This window comes from Macaca nemestrina, chromosome 10 (genome assembly GCF_043159975.1).
Source record: "Macaca nemestrina isolate mMacNem1 chromosome 10, mMacNem.hap1, whole genome shotgun sequence".
Lineage (NCBI taxonomy): Eukaryota > Metazoa > Chordata > Mammalia > Primates > Cercopithecidae > Macaca > Macaca nemestrina.
Window position 1 is genome coordinate 70,760,626 of NC_092134.1, and position 20,764 is coordinate 70,781,389.

Sequence of the window (20,764 nt, forward strand, 5' to 3'; positions counted from 1 at the left end):
AATTGATTTAAAAAAGCAATTCCATATATTGGAATATTATTCAGACATATAAAGGAACAAAGTAAGAACACATTCTCAACACAAATGAAACTTCAAAACATTATGCTAGGCTGGGCGTGGTGGCTCATGCCTGTAATCCCAGCACTTTGGGAGGCCAAGGTAGGCAGATCACGAGGTCAGGAGATCGAAATCATCCTGGCCAACACGGTGAAACCCATCTCTACCAAAAAATACAAAAAATTAGTCAGGCATGGTGGCGGGCGCCTGTAGTCCCAGCTACTCGGGAGGCTGAGGCAGGAGAATGGTGTGAACCTGGGAGGCAGAGCTTGCAGTGAGCCAAGATCATGCCACTGCACTCCAGCATGGGCGACAGAGCAAGACTCCATCTCAAAAAAAAAAAAACAAAACAGAAACAAAACAAAACAAAGAAACATTATGCTGATATGGGAGCTAAAAAAGTGGATCTCATTAAAGGAGAAAGCAGATTGGTGGTTTCCAGGGGCCAGGAAGGGTGGAGGTTTGGGGGTAAAGAGAGGTTAATAGGTACAAAAATACAGTTATACAGACAGGAATAAAATTTAGCATCTAACAGTTCAGTAGGGTAACTATAGTTAACAATAATCTATTGTATATTTTAAAATAGCCGGAACACAAGAATTCAAATGTTCCCACCATAAAGATAAATGTTAGGGGTGATAACAAAATTACCCTGATTTGATCACTACACATTATATAAATGTATCAAAATATCACATTTACCCTGAAAATATGTACATTTATTACGTATCTATTGAAAAAAAAACAAAAGAACATTTGTGTGATTCCATTTATATGAAATATCCAGAATTGGCAAATCAATAGATGCAGAAAGCAGATTAGTGGTTGCTAAGGGGCTAGAAGAAGAGGGATTGGGAAATGACTGCTAATGGGTATGAGGTTTCTTTTAGGGGTGATGAAAACTTTCTGGAATTAGGTAGTGGTAACGGTTGTACAACTTTGTAACATAATGAAACATGAATTGTACACTGTAAAAGGGTGAATTTCATGGCATATGAATTATCTCGAAAGTAAAATTGAAATTACTAAAGATTACAATAAAAAAGCTAAGAAAATGTCCTACCTCAATATCTTAAAGTTTCTGAATCATCAAGGTAGGTAATTAATAAAGAAATGCTAAATTTAAAAAAAACATAATAAGAACATCTATATACAGTGATCATTCATTGAGCAAACACTCTTAGCCTGGGACTCTACTTTTTAAATATGTACTATCTCATTTAACTCCTCACAGAAACCCTAAGAGACACAGATAATAAAACTGAGGACTAATATGACAGTTATTAATCAGTAGTTTTTAAACTCATCTGATTGACACTAAAGCCTACCATTAAGGCATCAACTCTTGAGCTTTTAAAAATTTATGTAATCATTAGAAATATATTTACATTATTGATCACAAAATTTAAGCTCTAGAGTTGGAGGCTATTAGCAAACTAATGCAGGAACAGAAAACCAAATACTGCACGTTCACACTTATAAATGGGGCTAAATGATAAGAACTTATGAACACAAAGAAGGAAATACCAGACACTGAGGTCTACTTGAGGGGGGCGGGTGGGAAGAGAAAGAGCAAAAAAGGTAACTGTCGGGTACTGGGGTTAACATCTGGGTGATGAAACAATACATACAACAAATCCCCATGACACATTTACCTATTTAACAAACCTTCACATGTACCCCCAAACGTAAAAGGAAAGTTAAAAAAAAAAAAAAAAAAGAAAGAAACTTAAGCTCAAATGAGGAGATAGAGGTTACGGCTTTAATCTTTCCCAGACCAATTAGTCTTTGAGAGCCACATCCTAAATAAATCAGTGTTAAGCATCTCGTTAGACAAATTCCTATTCTCAAAGAATATGTGATCTATTGGGAAAATGTATCTAAAACACAAAATAATCCAAAACATCGGAAACTCCAATTCTCCAATTCTATGGCACAGACTTTAAGCACTAGAACAGTTAAGAGAAAAGGTAATTTATACTTTTTATTTATACCATAAACCTAAAAGAAAACACATACTTTCTTACCTCACTTTTTCAGTGCTACTTTATTAGAATTACTGCATAAATTCCACTTTGAGATAAAATGTAATTTATCTGTTTAAACATTTTAAACTTAAGCTCAAATTGCAAAAACTGTCACAAGTCCAACTTTGAAGGGATCTGTAGTGTAATACATATAAAAGAATATGCCACGAATACTTATGTCAAAACTACTTCTATCTATCTATCACTTAAGTTTTCAAATTATACTCAAGCAGTCAATAAAAGAACAGAATGCACAATCAAGATTTATACATATGCCTTCAAAGAAAATAGTGAAATCATTTTATATTGAACCTCACAATGAATGAATAAAAGATGCCAATTCAACGGTTAAGCTCCAATGTGAACACACTAACCCATGTACAAAAGAACACCCAATATTTTCTGGCCATTTATTATTTCAGAATCAAGCAATTTCAGTATGTACAGTACTAAAAAAATATATACGCATATGTTCCTTTAGAGATTCAGTCCTAATCTTGAAAGATGAGAAAATTAATGTCAAGTGAAATCAGGTGCTATACTCAAAATCACAGTATTTAGTAGCAGAATTAAAATCCAGTATTAATAAACAATTTGTTTGTAGGCTTTTACTAATAAATTTTCAAAAGAAGTTCTACAACCCAGACAAGTATTTATTATTTTGTGGCTTGTTGCTATTGTTTTTCTTCCTCAAGCACACATTTTCACTCCCTCCCTTTCTGTGTCTGCTCAGTATTATCTCCTCAGGGAGACCCTTTCTGTCCCCATCTTCTCCTTGGTCATTCTCTATCCTCTTAACTTGCTTTATCTTCAAGTTAACCACTACCCCAAGGTTATATTATATATTTACTCGTGTATTTATTTATTTACCGTCTCACTCACTGAAGTGTAAGCTCTATGAAGCAAAAATTTTCTTCTGTGTTGGTGTTTGTTCAGATTATAAAATGAGGTGAGACGGTGAACTAGATAATTAATGTCTCCTTTAGCGCTAGATATCTGATTCTTTTACAACTTGAGTCATTACCTTTTGTACAAGGCAAAGCCTATAAAATACTAAGTAGTTTTAATATAAATGACCAAAAATAACAATGACTTTTAATTAAAATATTTCAGTCTTCTATGACTCTATTCTTTTATAATTTTAGGCAAAATAAAGCTGCAAGGTAAAATATACCTAGGATGATACAGTACAGACTGACATACCAGAGAAAGTGATGATTTTAACTAGTCAAAGATTCTGTTTCATTTCTATTTTTTTTAAGAGATGGGGTTTCGCGGTTACCCAGGCTATACTCCAACTCCTGAACTAAAGTGATTCTCCTGCCTCAGCCTCCTGAGTCTGTATCGCATTAAGTCTTGATTTATGTCATAAGGATAGTTTTATTTTATTTTTAGACATAGTCTCGCTCTGTCACCCAGGCTGGAGTGCAGTGGCATGATCTCGGCTCACTGCAACCTCTGTCTCCTAGGTTCGAGCGATGCTGGTGTCTCAGCTTCCCAAGTAGCTGGGATTACAGGCGCACACCACGAAGCAGCTCATTTTTGTATTGTATTTGTAGTAGAGGTGGGGTTTCACCACGTTGGCCAGGCTGGTCTCAAACTCCTGACCTCAATGTTCTGCCCACATCGGCCTCCCAAAGTGCTGGGATTACAGGCTTGAGTCACCGTACCCAGCCAAGGATAGTTTTAATTATACATACCAATTACTAAAATACATCTATAACTGCCTCATAGTAACTGTAGCAATGTTAAATCCATGTAGTATTGATTGCCTTATTTCTGTATTTCATTAAGACTTAAGAAAAAATCAGTAATACATTATTGAGTATGCATTTGTTAAACTGAAATGGCTAATGACAAACAATTTAAAAATAACAGATATGGAATCCATTAAACACTTTTAATTAATTAAAAACTAAAATTTCCATGTGTTAAACCCTAAGAATATGATTAGATAAGCACTTAAAATAACTTTTCTTACACATAGAATTCTGAAAATTAGATATATCACTACTTCCATTGTATAGATGAGAGAAATGAGGTAAAAAAAGAAAAGAGCCGGGCGCGGTGGCTCACGCCTGTAATCCCAGCACTTTGGGAGGCCGAGGCGGGCGGATCACAAGGTCAGGAGATCGAGACCACGGTGAAACCCCGTCTCTACTAAAAATACAAAAAATTAGCCGGGCGCGGTTGTGGGCGCCTGTAGTCCCAGCTACTTGGGAGGCTGAGGCAGGAGAATGGCGTGAACCCGGGAGGCGGAGCTTGCAGTGAGCCGAGATCGCGCCACTGCACTCCAGCCTGGGCGACAGAGCGAGCCTCCGTCTCAAAAAAAAAAAAAAAAAAAAAAAAAAAAAAAAAAAAGATTAATTTGCTGAAAGTAACTCAGCTAATACTAGACGACCTAAGCCCAAGTGGTCTGAAACTAATTAATATACTTAAACCAAAAAGCTGTATAGGAAAGCTAATAGGTCCATATGTAAAGAAATCATATTTTATTTTGTAATGCTGTTAGTCTACAAACTAATAAAGAAAACAGATAAAATCCAGTCCTAGATGCAATTTTCATACTATGACAAAAGAAAATGAGCTCTAAAATACATTAGAAATACTGGATCTAAAATTTAAAATATAATACAGAGAGAAGCATTTTAGGTTAAATATCACTCCCAACAATATAATTCTTTATAAAATAATGCTACTACTACTTACTAGGTGGCTTTCGCACTGCCTTGAACTGTGATTGTCAGAATAGGTATCCAGGTTCCCCTATATTCAAATGCTGGCAGCAAAGTAACACCTCCACCAATCCCCACCATTCCTGAGTTAGCTGGTGCTGAGACTGAGCCACCTAAATTATTGTTTCCTGTTAGAGAAGAAGGGAAAAAAAGGAAAGATATTACTTTACTACTTGACTACAAATCAGTAATATTCAAATACCTGGCCAATCTTTAAAAAAATATCCTGTACTATCAGAATGGGTACTGCAGAAATAAATGAAATTTATCAGTGCTATTTTGTCTATCAGAGAGTCTTCCTATTTCCCTAAAATACCATTTCCCTTTTTAAAATAAAAGCTACTATTGGAAGTAAAAATACTGATAAATGTTTAGCATATCTTTAATTAAACCACTTTTTATCAGAAGTGGCAATAAAGTATACAAAACCATCACTCAGTACAAAGTGGAAGAGAAGGAAGGTAAAGGGAAACAATAAACCATATAGATTCCCAAACAAACTCCAACCATGTTAACTCCTTTAAGAGAGGGACTAAGTCTTCCTGAGGCGGTAACCATCTAGACTCTTCAAAGGGAGTCATCAAATAGATTCTTTTAAAATGAAGATTAGCATCTAAACTTTTGTTCTTATGTGATCAGAGAAACTGAAAGTATGTCAGAGAAGAAAATCTATTTTGGAAAAAAAACACAACTGCTTCAGTGAGATCAGATTATTCTTTAGGTGCAATTCTTTACTACCAACATATTTAGGTAACCCACATTTCTCTAGTCACAGAATTTCATAATATCCTCTCAGAATGGTCAATACTGTAACTTATGGCAGAATATAAGAAAGAAAATTATGAATATGTTTTTACCAGCTTGGTTGCTTGTAGCAGGATTTCCAGTAGGGGGGACAAGAAACAAGGACTGTATAAAAGATCCCAGTGCATTTACAATATCACGAAAAACCTTGGTAGAATGCTGTTTCATATCATAGGACTGACAAAATGACCTGTAAAATAATTTAAAATGTTTTTGGGAAAAACATTTGAATCTATTAAAAATTTTAAACCTTTTTATAGCAAGTGATATTACTGGAAGAGTTACCAAGCTATACTCAAAAATTCTTCATTACACCTGAATGATTTTACTAATTTAGGACAAAGGTTCAGAAAGAAGTCACAGTTCTAAAAAAAATTATTTTGGCTATATTAAATCAGTAAATTCAGACTGATGTCTATCACTCACCATGTGTTTACCTCACAGCTCTTTTCCACATCTACACACCCTATCCCTCCTTATAGATACAATATCCTATTTTCTTTGTTTAGAAATCACTAATATTGGGAATAAATACCAAAAGTCTTCTGACTAGTTTATTAACCTATTATAGGTTACTTTACAGGTTAATAAACATTAACCTATCTATTTAACAAACTATTGCTAAGGTTTTACCTTAATAGTTGAGGTTGCACACAGAATCTGTGTATTGATTCCACTGCAACAGCTCGTAGCCACTGTGGTTTATCTGCATCCAGAAATTTCACCAGAAGTGACAGAAATATCTCACATTCAGTTACCTAAAAATATATGATTTTTAATACTATTTATTTGAATCAAAGAGAAGAATTATAGACTGTGTTCTTATTCTTAACTTAGTGCTATGGACAAACCAATAAAATCTTTTAGATTAGAAATCAAACTCTTAATGGGGAGTGGAGAAGCAGAGAAAGGAAATGTAGTTATACATGGAAAGGTTAACGGTAAAAATAATCACAGTGTTTCTCTAAATATATCCCTGAAAACATCAGTAATCTGCTAATACGGTTAATCCTTTGTCCTTGCTCTTTAGAAAGCAGAGAATACCATCATGCCATCTCCATTTCTAAAAACTGCCAGATAGCATGTACCACACAAACTGCTGACAGGATGCATGTTCTATTCTTCAAAGCAGTTTTTCCATACTTTCTTTTGCTACTAAAGAAACAATGAGGCAAGCCGAAGGGTGCTTAGTATAAATTGTGTAGTAGAAAAATAAGGAGGAACCTATAGCAGTTGTTGACAGATGTAAAGTATATAACTCTTAGAACAGGGCCTGTACTGCTAATTAAGTATTAATTATCATTACTGTTGTTGCTAATATAGACCATTTCTCAGCAAGCTCATTATAAATAAATAATGCTTGAGGCACACCCAAGGCATTATTCATTACATGTCTGGTAACTGAATGAATGAACAAACAAAAGCTAACCAGTTTACTCAAAGGTAAATGGATTGTTTTTGTTACTTATTAATTGACAACACAGCAGGACCTCTCGAGGTAAAAATTAAGCTGACGTGGTGATTATTAGGCCATATGATTCTTGCTAGTAGGTGCAGCAAGTTATTGGATGTTTTAGCTGGGGTATCTCAAAATGAGTGAGACAACAAATTTGGAGAAATATAGTAGCCTTCAGCCTTTCAGTGCAAAGTCTTAGCTGCTAGTATTTTCTAATGCCTTTCAGTATCTTTAACTGGATGCTTAAAATAAGGACATAATCATAATCATAATGACACAGTAGGAGGAATAACTAAAAACATTATCACTTAGACTGCTAATGACTGGGGAAGTGTATGCAGAGGCTTGGCATTGTCCTAAACATGATAAAGCTTAGTTTAAAAGAACTAGATCAGGAGTCAGGTGGCTCAACTTCTTTATCCAGCAACCTTGTGCATGAAGACAAGCATGGTTGCCTTTCTTATAAATAAAGGATGAAAATATCTACATCTTTCTGGGAAATCAAATGAGAAAAATGTAAGAAGAAAAACATTCCCTAAACATGATAAAGTGCCATGCAAATGAAGAGGGCATTATTTTTTCTAAACAAAATGACACCCCTTTAGAGAAAGAACTGAAAAAGAAAGACCCATGTTAGTGATTCGGTGGACAACAGCTCTATCTACTGGAGGGTTTAAATACTAACAAGTCCTTCAACAAGTGCGATATCAGCTTTACAAGTGGCATAAGTGGCATAAGTGTGTGTGAACGAATTTAAGGTTCATCAGCTAAGCTCTGAGGCAAGAATACAAAGGATCTCATAAACATCAAGTACATTACAGTCAAAGGAATAACATTATAAAACTTGCCTTGAAAAGTATATCATTTTTTCTCTACAACACAACGACTATAACACAAACCAATCATTTATCAGTTTATACTGGAACCACTACAATCTTGTGATTTGGGTAAAAAAGCCTCTCTCCTGAAGTCTGGAACCTTGTTCTTCTTTTGTTTCTTCTTGTCAAGTGTGAAAGTTTGAGCAGAGAACTAGTGTTGAGAGCACTGAACACTGAACAAGGGCCTCAATGGAGAAAACCTACTATGAATCTGTTAAGTCTTTCCACCAAGTGGCTGCACTCATAAGGAAACAGGTATTAAGATTAGCATTTATGGTGTAAATTCAATTTTTGTGACCCAGATACGTCATAAACTCCACTATACTAACATGAAGGGTGATGAATGTTTTTGAACTCCTGCAGTACTTTGGTACTAGATTATTATCTAAATATCAAGAGACATCTGATGGCTTAAGATGAATCAAAGTTACTGAGGTAGACATTCTAATCTCAGTATCACATATATATCTATTAAAGAATCCTGTATATAAGTGTTGACTTGGGAGACAATGAAGAAAATCTGGTAGCACATTCATGCAGGAGTCTATTTGTCAGGAGCTTGTCAGAGTTAACAACCTTGGAGCTAATGGATTTGGTAGTGATGAGATCTATTGTCAGAGAACTGTCTGTGAAGAAGTAGAAAATTCATTTGGACAAGACAATTTAGCCTTATTCATTCCTTTCTAAAAACAGTAAGTCAAGGGCAGAAAAGAGATGTGTGAGCCTTTTTTTTTTTTTTTTTTTTTTGAGACAGAGTTTCACTCTGTTGCCCAGGCTGGGGTACAGTGGCTCAATCTTGGCTCACTACAACCTCCACCTCCTGGGTTCAAGTGATTCTCGTGCCTTAGCCTCCTGAGAAGGTGGGATTACAAGCCACCGTGCCCAGCTAATTTTTGTATTTTTAGTAGAGATGGTGGAGTTTCGCCATGTTGGCCAGGATGGTCTCGAACTCCTGACCTCAAGTGATCCACCTGCCTTGGCCTCCCAAAGTGATGGAATTACAGGCATGAGCCACCACACCCAGCCTCTTATAATTAAGTTTCATAAATTCCTTACGGGTACTTGTTTAAGGAAAGATATCTGGGCACACATCCTAAGTGATTCAGAGAGCAGAAAAGCACCTATCTTGGATGCAGAAAGGGAAAAGAATATAGTATAGCAGCTATTAATATACCTAATGAGTGAGAAATTCTAATTTCTAAATTCTAATGAGTGATAAATTCTAATATACCTAATGAGTGAGATATTCTAATTTCCTCTAGTCACTCTAGATATATTAACAGAACCTTTGAAGATTAATTATCTTCACCCTTGAACTACCTGATAGAGTAGGATAACCTGGTGAATACTGGGAAGCACAAAATTCTGCAGGGTAGTCATTCCCAAAGTGTGGTCCCTGGGCCCCTTAGGAGTCCCTGAGGCCATTTCAGGTGGTCTGCAATTTCAAACTTATTTTCATAATATATTATTTGTCATTTTCAATACACTGACATTTGTACTGATGGTACAAAAGCAACAGTGGGCCAAATGGCTGGTGCCTTAGAAGAAATCAAGGCAGTAACCCCAAACTGTACTAGTGTCATTGGATTCTTCACTGCCACACATGATTTAAAAAAAAAAAAAAAAAGGTTTTACTTAAGAACCATAATAAACGGGCTGGGCGAGGTGGCTCATGCCTGTAATCTTTCCACTTTGGGAGGCTGAGGCGGGTGGATCACTTGAGGTCAGGAGTTCAAAACTAGCCTTGCCAACATGGTGAAACCCCATCTCTACCAAAAATATTTTCAAAATTAGCTGGGCATCGTGGCAGGCACCTGTAATCCCAGCTACTTGGGAGGCTGAGGCTGGAGAATCGTTTGAACCTGGGAGGCAGAGGTTGCAGTGAGCCGAGATCATGCCAAGATCGCGCCACTGCACTCCATCCTGGGCAATGAGAGCGAAATTCCATCGTAAAAAAAAAATTATTTTTTTTTAAAAGAGCCATAATAAACAAAACTAAAATAAAAATAAAACACATACTGATTTTGTTAAATCTGACCCATAAGTATGTGTCTTTTTTTTTTTTTTTGAGATGTAGTCTCGCTCTTGTCGCCTAGGCTGGAGTGCAATGGCACGATCTCAGTTCACTACAAATTCCGCCTCCCAGGTTCAAGCGATTCTCCTGCCTCAGTCTCCCACATAGCTGGGATTACAGGCGCCTGCCACCATCCCTGGCTAATTTTTTGTATTTTTTAGTAGAGATGGGGTTTCACTGGTTGGTCAGGCTGGTTTCGAACTCTGACCTCAGGTGATTCACCTGCCTCAGCCTCCCAAAGTGCTGCAATTTTAGGCGTGAGCCACTGCGCCTGGACAAGCACATGTCTTTTTAACGTTCTGTGCGACAAAACAGGAAGTACACATGAAGCATTTTTGCTGTGTATCAAAGTACCATCATTGTTGGAAGAAAAGCATAGCTGTGAACTGAACCAGTCTTTTTACTCTGTGGAATAACATTTTAACTGAAAAAGCAAATGGTAAATCATGATTATTTACATTTGTGTATACTGTACAAACAGTTTTTCAAAAATAAACAAAGTACGCCTGTCACTTTAGGGTAAACAACTGACAGTGTTGTCAATAATAAAATTTGAGCTTTCAAACAAAAATTAGAATTTAAAAAAACTTGCATCTACCCTATAACCTAAGACTCTTCTGATAAATGGTGGTGATACTAACAAATGTAATATTTGATACTGCAGGAAGTGATAACATTTGGAATATCTACACAACTAAAATACATGATATTACAAAATCATGCATGACTAAAAGATCCATTTGAAGTGTAAGACCAATGAAATGAATGTTACTGTAACACAGTATAAAAATGTTTCAGAGGCCAGGAGCCGTGGCTCATGCCTGTGTAATCCCAGCACTTCGGGAGGCCGAGACAGGCAGATCACAAGGTCAGGAGATCGAGACCATCCTGGCTAACGTAGTGAAACTCCGTCTCTACTAAAAATACAAAAAATTAGCCAGGCGTGGTGGCAGGCACCTGTAGTCCCAGCTACTTGGGAGGCTGAGGCAGGATAATGGCGTGAACCCAGGAGGCACAGCTTACAGTGAGCCGCGATCGCAACACTGCACTCCAGCCTGGGCAACACAGCGAGACTCCGTCTCAAAAAAAAAAAAGAGTTTCAGATCCTAGACCTGTAAGAAAGTGCCGGCAGGGTGCGGTGGCTCATGCTGTAATCCCAACACTTTGGGAGGCAGAGGTGGGCGCATCACAAGGTCAGGAGATCGAGATCATCCTGGCTAACATGGGGAACCCTTGTCTCTACTAAAAATACAAAACATTAGCCGGGCGTAGTGGTGGGCGCCTGTAGTCCCAGCTACTCGGGAGGCTGAGGCAGGAGAATGGCATGAACCCGGGAGGCGGAGCTTGCAGTGAGCCGAGATGGCGACACTGCATTCCAGCCTGGGCGACAGAGCAAGACTGTCTCAAAAAAACAACAAAACAAAGAAAGCGTCATTGGTTCCATTTGATACAGTATCAAAGAAGAACGTCCACCATTATTACCTAAAAAAGCCATTAATATAATTCTGCCTTTCAACTACATGTCTTTATGAAGCCAGATTTTCATCGTTATGTGCCAACCCAAAAAACATCACAACAGAATGAAGACAAAAGATATGAGAATCCAGCTGTCTCCTATTAAGCCAGACATTCAAGACATTTACATTTAGAAAATGAAAAATAATTTTTAAGACATAATTATTTTTCATAAAATAATTTATGTTAACATGCAATAGGTTTAGTATCATTTCAGCTTTAATTCTTAATAAAGTAAATAATGATAGAAATAACTCACATACACAAAAGCTCCTAAATATTTTTTAAGAATATAAAGGGGGTCACTGTTTTCATAGGGCATTCAACATGATTTATTTTGGGTCCTGATACCTCTGTCTTGGATCGCCAAGTGTCACTCCCTCCCAGCATTCTCCTTCCACCACCCACCCCCAGTATCACTCAGCTGAGGCGACTTCAGCGACCAGTAGGGACACAAAGGGCTGAATGATTGGAACAGTGGTGTGCTGCCAGAGATGGCAGACAGCCAGGGCATCCCCAGCGCCTTTCTGCTCTGGAACATTCTGTGACCTGTTGAGGTGTTCTGAATGGTAGCACACCCTCTTCCACATGGTTATTTATTAAATGACCACTTCCTCTTGCAAAAAAAAAAAAAAAATTAATAAGAGTATAAAGCAGTCTTGCGACTAAAAAGTATAAGAATTATTCCTCTAGTATGTCTTCTAGGAGATGTACCATTTCCAGGTTTAAATAGAGAAAATACAGAGAAATAAGAGAGAGGCATCGCACATCAACCATATATAGCTTACCCCACAACTACCAGACCTCTAACTTTTGCCCTTAAAGAAAATGTAGAATGTCTAAATTTTTCTAAGCTAACATGTCCCAATGTAGCCAATTACAATACTGAGGAATTACTTTCTTATATATATCTGAAAATCTCAACTTCGCAAACACAGTCCTAGAGCTCCCTATTGGGAACCAGTTTTACCAGTTGATCATCACCCACAATTCACAAGTAAAGCAGGAAAACAGGCCTTCCTCTTCCTTTAGACAGTAACTTTCAATTTTTTTCTGTTGCTGGCTGTGCTGTCATCTGTCCCACGTTGTCCCCCTACACCCCCGCCAAACGCCAATTAAAGGGACGTAGGTCAAAATACGAATGGTATAGAAGCAATACAAGAAATTTGGCACTGTCAGCCTTGAAGAAAGAAAAAAAAAAAAGAGAGCGAGAACTAAGAAAACAGTGAAATAGTAAAGTGCAGTGGGGTTAAAAGTGTGTGTTATGGAGCCTAAAAAATTAGTGAACACCCCAGTTTTGCAGCTTATAAACTGCATCATCTCAGGCAAATTATATAAGCTTCCTGGTCCTCATTTTCTCAGCTGTAAAACACAAATATGAATGCCTGCTTCATACGGCTGTAGTAAAGTTAAAATGAATTAATGTGTGCAAAGCAATGCTATGGTCTAAATGTTTATATACTCCCAAAATTTATGTATTGAAGCCTATTTGCCAGTGGGATGATATTTGAAGGTGGAGTCTTTGGGAGGAAATTAGGTCATAAGGCTGAAACCCTCATGAATGGGATGTGCCCTTATAAGAAGATACTTGAGAGGCTTCTTCCTCTCTCTACTTTCCACCATATAAGAATAAAATGAGAAGACAGACATCTGCAAACCAGGAGGTGCACCCTTACCAGACACCAGATATGCTAGCAGCTTGATCTTAGATTTCTGAGGCTCCAGAACTTTGAGATTTAAGCTACACAGTTTCTGACATATTTTATATAGCAGCCTGAACTAAGACAATTACTCTGTACAGTGTCCAGAAAAGAAGAACTCAATAAAAAAATTTTATCCAAAATGGAAATTACTCAGGAATTAAGATATCTATATCTCTGAAAAGGTTATTAGACAAATTGTTAAATAACAGAATTGATAGAGAGAAACCAAGAATCTCAGCTTGGCCCAAGTATCTTTAGTCTGTTATAACAAGATAACCAGAGACTGGGTGGCTTAAATGACAGAAATTTGGTTGTCACAATTCTAGAGGCTGGAAATAAGAGATGGAGGTGTTAGCATGGTCAGGTTCTGCTGAGGGCCCTGTTCTGAGCTTGCAAATGGGTGCTTTCTTCCTTTGTCTTCACATGGTGGAAGGCAAGAAAGTGAGAGAGCAAGCATGCTCTGGTGTCCTTCTATGAGGGAACTAATCCAATCATGAGGGTCCCGCCCTCATGTCTTCATCTAAGCCTAATTATCTCCCAAAGGCCACATATCCAAATACTGTCATGTTGGGGACTGGGGCTTCAATATATTAATTTTGGGGGATATAATTCAACCCATAGCATCAAAAAAAAAAGATGATGATAAATAAGTTGGGAGGTCCTGGTTAGCAACAGAAACAAAATGTGAATTCTGCATTTGTTACTATGAAGATGTAACTAGGCTGCATTACTGAGGAGAACCGAATACTTGTTTCTCCAGGACTGACTAGTGGATATGAAAAGGAAAAGCGGAACTGTTTTCTCTTCCTATAGTCTTAACTTAATGTAGTTAAGTAACATTCTAAAGAAAGAAGGAGGAGCCCTTCTAAGACAGCCCTGCTAATATTTAGGGAACAAGTGAGGATGTGGTATTTAGTTGGCCTAGTGACAAAAATAAAAACTTTCTGAACACTTGGACCACCATATGACCTGGCCATCTGATTTAACAGCAACTATGGAAACTACAATGGCCCTTAAAGTTCTTCTCCTTTTTAAAACTCCCTCCTATCCTATTGACTTTCCATGGTGACTGATACTACTATATTGTAATTATTTTCATTTCCACTATTTTGTTTACTTAAAAATATTTTTTAAAATTTTTATGAGTATATAGTAGGTATGTAACATTTATAGAGTACATGAAACATTCTGATACAGGCGTATAATGCGTAATCATCACGTCAGAGGAAATGGGCTACACATCACCTCAGCATTTATCATTTCTTTGTGCTAAAACATTCCAATTATACTTATTTATTTATTTAGAGATGGAGTTTTGCTCTTGTTGCCCAGGCTGGAGTGCAGTGGCACAATCTTGGCTCACCACAACCTCCGCCTCCTGGGTTCAAGCGATTCTCCTGCCTCAGCCTCCTGATTAGCTGGGATTACAGGCATGTACCACCATGCCTGGCTAATTTTGTAGTTTTAGGAGAAACGGGGTTTCTCCATGTTGGCCAGGCTGGTCTTGAACTCCCAACCTCAGGTGATCTGGCCGCCTTGGCTTCCCAAAGTGCTGGGACTACAAGCGTGAGCCACCATGCCTGGCCTTTTAGTTATTTTTAAATGTACATTATTGTTGACTACTCACCCTGTTGTGCTACCAAATACTAGATCTTATTCATTCTATCTACCTATATTTTTGTACCCATTAACCCATCCCTACTTTCCCCCTGCTCCCCATCTCTACCACCCTTCCCAGCTACTGGTAACCATCATTCTATTCTCTGTCTCTGTGAGTTCAACTGTTTTAACTTTCAGCTCTTACAAACGAGTGGGAACATGTGAAGTTTGTCTTTCTGTGCCTGGCTAACTTCACTTAACATAATGTCCTGCAGTTCCATTCATATTGTTGCAAATGACAGGATCTCATTTTTTTTTATGGTTGAACAGTACTCCATTGCCTATATGTACTAACTTTTCTCTATCCATTCATCCGTCGATAGATACTTTGGTTGCTACTAAATCTCGACAATCAAGAATAGTGCTGCAATAAACATGGGAGTGCAGGTATCTTTTCAATATTAAAAAATATTTAATTGTGGTAAAACCATACAATATAAAACCCCAACAATATTTACGTGTACAGTTGAGTAGTATCAACTGTTTCACATTGTTGTGTAAAAAACTCTCTAGAACTTTTTTTTTTCTGAGATGGAGTCTTGCTCTTGTCACCTAGGCTGGAGTGCAATGGTGTGATCTCAACTCACTACAACCTCTGCCTCCCAGGTTCAAGCAATTCTCCTGCCTCAGCCTATCAAGTAGTTGGAATTACAGGTGTGCACCACCACACCCAGCTAAATTTTTTGTATTTTTAGTAGAGACGGGGTTTCACCATGTTGGCCAGGGTGATCTCAAACTCCTGAGCTCAGGTGATCCACCCACCTTGGCCTCACAAAGTGCCGGGATTACAGGCATGCACCACCGCACCTGGCCTCTAGAACTTTTTTATCTTGCAAAACTGAAATACTATACCCACTCAACACTAACTCCTTATCACTTTGTCCTCTTGGTCCTTGGCAACAACCATTCCATGTTCTCTATGAATTTGACTGTTCAGGGTTATACAGTAATTTGTCCTCTTGACTCACTTATTTCACTCAGCATAATGTCCTCAAAGTTCCAGTAATAGGATTTCCTTCTTTAAGGCTGAATGATATTCCAACATATGTATACACTGTATTTTCTTGATTTGTTCATCTGATAATGAACACTGGAACTGCTTTCACCTCTTGGCTATTACAAAAATGTGACAGTGAACATGGGTGTACAAACATTTCTTTGAAATCACACTTTCAATTCTTTTGAACTTATATGCATAAGTAGTATTGCTGGGTCATATAATTCTATTTTCAGTTTTTTGAGGGACCTCCATACTGCTTTCCATTGAGGCTGCACCATTTTATATTCCCACCAACAGTGCACAAGGGTTCCAATTTTCTCCACATCCTTGTCAACACTTGTTATTTTCTGGTGTTCTGTTTTGTTTTTAACAGTGACCACTCATATAGGCATAAGGTGATACCTCATTATAGTTTTGCTCTGCATTTCTCTAACGATTGGAGATGTTGAGCATCTTTCAATATGCTGTTCGGACATCGGTATATCTTCTTTGGAGAAATATCTATTCAAGTCCTGTGCGCATTTTTTAACATTAGTTTTTTGTTGCTGTTGAGTTGTAGTTCTTTATATATTTTGGATATTAATCGCTTTTCAGATATGTGATTTGTGAATCTTTTCTCCCAAGTGTTGCCTTTTCACTCTTGATATAGTTTGGGGCTGTGCCCCTAACCAAATCTCATCTTTAATTCCCACATGTTCTGGGAAGGACCCAGTGGGAGGTAACTGAATCATGGGGACAGATCTTTCTCATGCTGTTATCATGATAGTGAATAAATCTCATGAGATCTAATGGTTTTAAAAAGGGGAGTTTGCCTGCAAAAGCTCTCTTCTTATGTCTACAACCATTTGTGATGTGCTTTTCACCTTCCTCCAAGATTGTGAGGCCTCCCCAGCCATGTGGAACTGTAATTCCATCAATCTTCTTTCTTTTGTAAATTGCCCAGTCTCGGGTATGTCTTTATCAGGAGCGTGAAAATGGACTAATACAGTAAATTGGTACCGGGAGTGGGGTGCTGTGGAAGACACCTAAAAATGTGGAAGTGAGTTCGGAACTCGATAACAGGCACATGTTGGAACAGTTCAGAGGGCTCAGAAGAAGACAGGAAAATGTGGGAAAGTTTGGAACTTCCTAGAGACTTGTTGAATGACTTTGACCAAAATGCTGATAATGATATGGAAAATGAAATCCAGGATGAGATGGTCTCAGATGGAGATGAGGAAATTGTTGGGAACTGGAGTAACAGTGACTCTTGTTATGTTTTAGCAAAGAGACTGGCAGTGTTTTGCCCCTGCCCTAGAGATTTGTGGAACTTTGAACTTGGGAGAGATGATTTAGGGTACCTGGCAGAAGACATTTCTTTTTTTTTTTTTTTTTTTGAGTCTCACTCTGTCACCTAGGCTGGAGTACAGTGGTGCGATCTCAGCTCACTGCAAGCTCCGCCTCCTGGGTTCACGCCATTCTCCTGCCTCAGCCTCCCAAGTAGTTGGGACTAGAGGCACCCACCACCAAGCCTGGCTAATTTTTTTTGTATTTTTTAGTAGAGATGGCGCTTCACCGTGTTAGCCAGGATGGTCTCGATCTCCTGACCTTGTGATCCGCCCACCTTGGCCTCCCAAAGTGCTGGGATTACAGGCGTGAGCCACTGTACCCAGCCAGCAGAAGACATTTCTAAGCATCAAAGCATTCAAGAGGTGACTTGGGTGCTATTAAAGACATTCAGTTTTAAAAGGGAAACAGAGCTTAAAAGGTTGGAAAGAGCTTAAAAGCCTGACAATGTAATAGAAAAGAAAATCCCAGGCCGGGCACGGTGGCTTATGGTGGCTCATGCCTGTAATCCCAGCATGTTGGGAGGCCAAGGCAGGTGGGTTGCTTGAGGTCAGGAGTTCAAGACCAGCCTGGCCAACATGATGAAAACCAGTCTCTACTAAAAATACAAAAATTAGCTGGGCGTGGTGGCTCACACCTGTAATCCTAGCTACTCAGGAGGCTGAGGCGGGAGAATCACTTGAACCCAGGAGGCAGAGGCTGCAGTGAGCCGAGATCATGCTACTGCACTCCATCCTGGGATACAGAGCAAGACTCCATCCCTCCCCAGAAAAAGAAAAGAAAATCCCATTTTCTGAGGAGAATTTCAAGCTGGCTGTAGAAATTTGCATAAGTAACAAGGAGCTGAATGTTAATCACCAAGACAATGGGGAAAATGTCTCCAGGGCATGTCAGAGACCTTTGAGAGGCAGCCCCTCCCATCACAGATCCAAAGGCCTAGGAGGAAAACGTGGTTTCGTGGGCCCGGCCCAGGATCCCTGTGCTGTGTGCAGCCTAGCGACTTGGTCCCTTGCATCCAGCCACTCCAGCTGTGACTGAAAGGGGTCAACAGAGAGTTCAGGCCGAGGCTTCAGAGGGTGCAAGCATCAAGCCTTGGCAGCTTTCACATGGTGTTGATCCTGCGAGTGCAAAGAAGTCAAGAACTGAGGTTTAGAAACCTCTGCCTAGATTTCAGATGTATGGAAACGTCCGGATGCCCAGGCAGAAGTTTGCTGTAGGGATGGGGTCTTCATGTAGAACCTCTGCTAAGGCAATGCAGAAGAGAAATGTGAGGTCAGAGACCCCACACAAAGTCCCTACTGGAGCACCACGTAGTGGAGCTGTGAGAAGAGGGTCACTGTCCAGACACTAGAATGACAGATTCACCAACAGCTTGCACCGTACACCTGGAAAAGCCACAGACACTCAACACCAAGCCATGAAGGCAGCTGGAAGGGAGGCTGTATGCTGCAAAGCCACAGAAGCGGAGCTGCCCAAGACCACGGGAACCCACCTTTTGAATTGGCGTGATCTGGATGTCAGACATGGAGTCAAAGGAGGTCATTTTGGAGCTTTAAGATTTGACCACCCTGCTGGATTTCAGACTTGCATGGGGCCTGTAGCCCCTTTGTTTTGGCAAGTTTCTCCCATTTAGAATGGCTGTATTTACCCAATGCTTGTACCCCCATTGTATCTAGGAAGTAACTAACTTGCTTTTGATTTTACAGGCTCATAGGCAGAAGAGACTTGCTTTGTCTCAGATGAACTTTGGACTGTGGACTTTTGAGTTAATGCTGAAATGAGTTACGACTTTGGGGACTGTTGGGAAGGCATGATTGGTTTTGAAATATGAGGACCTATGAGACTTGGGAGGCCAGGGGTAGAATGACATGGTTTGGTTGTGTCCCCATCCAAATCTCATCTTGAATTCCCATGTGTTGTGGGAGGCACCTGGTGAGAGGTAACGAATCATGGGAGGCAGGTCTTTCCCATGCTGTTCTCTTGATAGTAAGTCTCACAAGATCTGGTTGTTTTAAAAGCAGGGTTTCCCTGCATAAGCTCTCTTCTCTTGTCTGCTGCCATGTGAGATGTGCCTTTCACCTTCAACCATGATTGTGAGGCTTCCCCGCCACGTGGAACTGTAAGTCCAATAAATTGTTTTCTTTTGTAAATTGCCCAGTCTCGGGTATGTCTTTATCAGCAGTGTGAAAACTAATACAACTCTGTTGACTGCTTTCTTTGAGGTGCAGAAGTTTTTAAGTTTGATGTAGGTCCATTTGTCTATTGTTGCTTTTGTTGCCTGTGCTTTTAGTATCATGGTCAAGAAATCATTGTGAAATCCAATGTCATAAAGATTTTCCCCTATGTTTTCTTTTAGGAATTTTTTGGTTTTAAATCTTATATTTAGGTCATGAATCTATTTTGAATTATTTTTTGTACATGGCATAAGGTAAGGGTCTAACCTCATTCTTTTGCATGTGAATATCCGGTTTTCCCAACATAATGGTTACATAGACTATCCTTTCTCCACTGAGTGGTCTTGGCACCCTTTTCAAAGATCACTTGACCATATATGAGTTTATTTTTGCACTCTCTATTCTGTTCCATGGGTTTCTGTGTGTGTCTTTATGCCAGTACTATTTTATGCTATTGTGATAACTGTAGCTTTGTAACATGTTTTGAAATCAGGGAGTGTGAGGCTTCCAACTTTGTTCTTTTTTCTCAAGATAGTTTTGGCAATTTGGGGTCCCTTGAGATTCAATATGAATTTTAAGATGGTTTCTTCTACTTCTGCAAAAAGTGATGTTGGAATTTTGATAGGCACTGTATTTAATTCATAGATCTCTTTAGACTGTATGGACATTTTAACAATTTTAAGTCTTTTAACCATGAACACTGGATATCATTCCATTTCTTTGTGTCTTTAATTTATTTCAATAACGTTTTATAGTTTTCAGTGTATAAGCCTTTCACCTTCTTGGTTAAGTTTATGCCTAAGTATTTTACTCTTTTTGATACTTTGCAAATGAAATTATTTTCTTAATTTCTTTCTGGAATTGTTCACTGTTAGTGTATAGAGACATAACTGATTTCTTGTGGTGATTTTTTGTCTTGCAACTTTGCTATGTTTATTAGTTCTAACAGTTTTTCTGGTGTGGAATATTTAGGGTTTTCTACATACAACATTACATTAGCAAATAGAGATAATTTTACTTCTTCCTTTCCAAAGCAGAAGCCTTTTATTTCTTTTTCATTCTTAATTGCTCTGGCTAGGAGTTCCAGTACCATGTTCAATAGAAGTGGCAAGAATAGGCAATCTTGCCTTGTTCCTGATCTTAGAGGGAAAGCTTTCAGGTTTTCACTATGAAGTGTGATAACGATTATTAGTTATTGTCTCTTCATAAATGGCATTTATTGCGTTAAGGTAGTTTAGTTCTATTCCTAGTTTGTTTGGTGTTTTTACCATGAAAGGATGATGAATTTTGCCAAATGCTTTTTCTGCATCAATTGGAATGATCATGTGGTTTTTAACCTTCACTCTTTTAATGTAG

General features: G+C 38.5%; 1 protein-coding gene across 5 annotated transcripts in view; it reads right to left on the reverse strand.

The window, feature by feature from the left end:
• The window catches only part of LOC105474040 (MON2 homolog, regulator of endosome-to-Golgi trafficking), a 143,717-nt gene that overhangs the window by 78,985 nt on the left and 43,968 nt on the right, over positions 1–20,764 (reverse strand). For all 5 annotated transcript variants that reach the window (XM_011728345.3, XM_071071518.1, XM_011728347.3 and 2 more), the window contains 3 exons: positions 6,257–6,381; positions 5,677–5,813; positions 4,794–4,947 (listed from right to left, as the gene is read on the reverse strand). In XM_011728345.3, the coding sequence (XP_011726647.1) occupies positions 4,794–4,947; positions 5,677–5,813; positions 6,257–6,381 (416 nt within the window). The remainder of the gene's footprint in view (positions 1–4,793; positions 4,948–5,676; positions 5,814–6,256; positions 6,382–20,764) is intronic.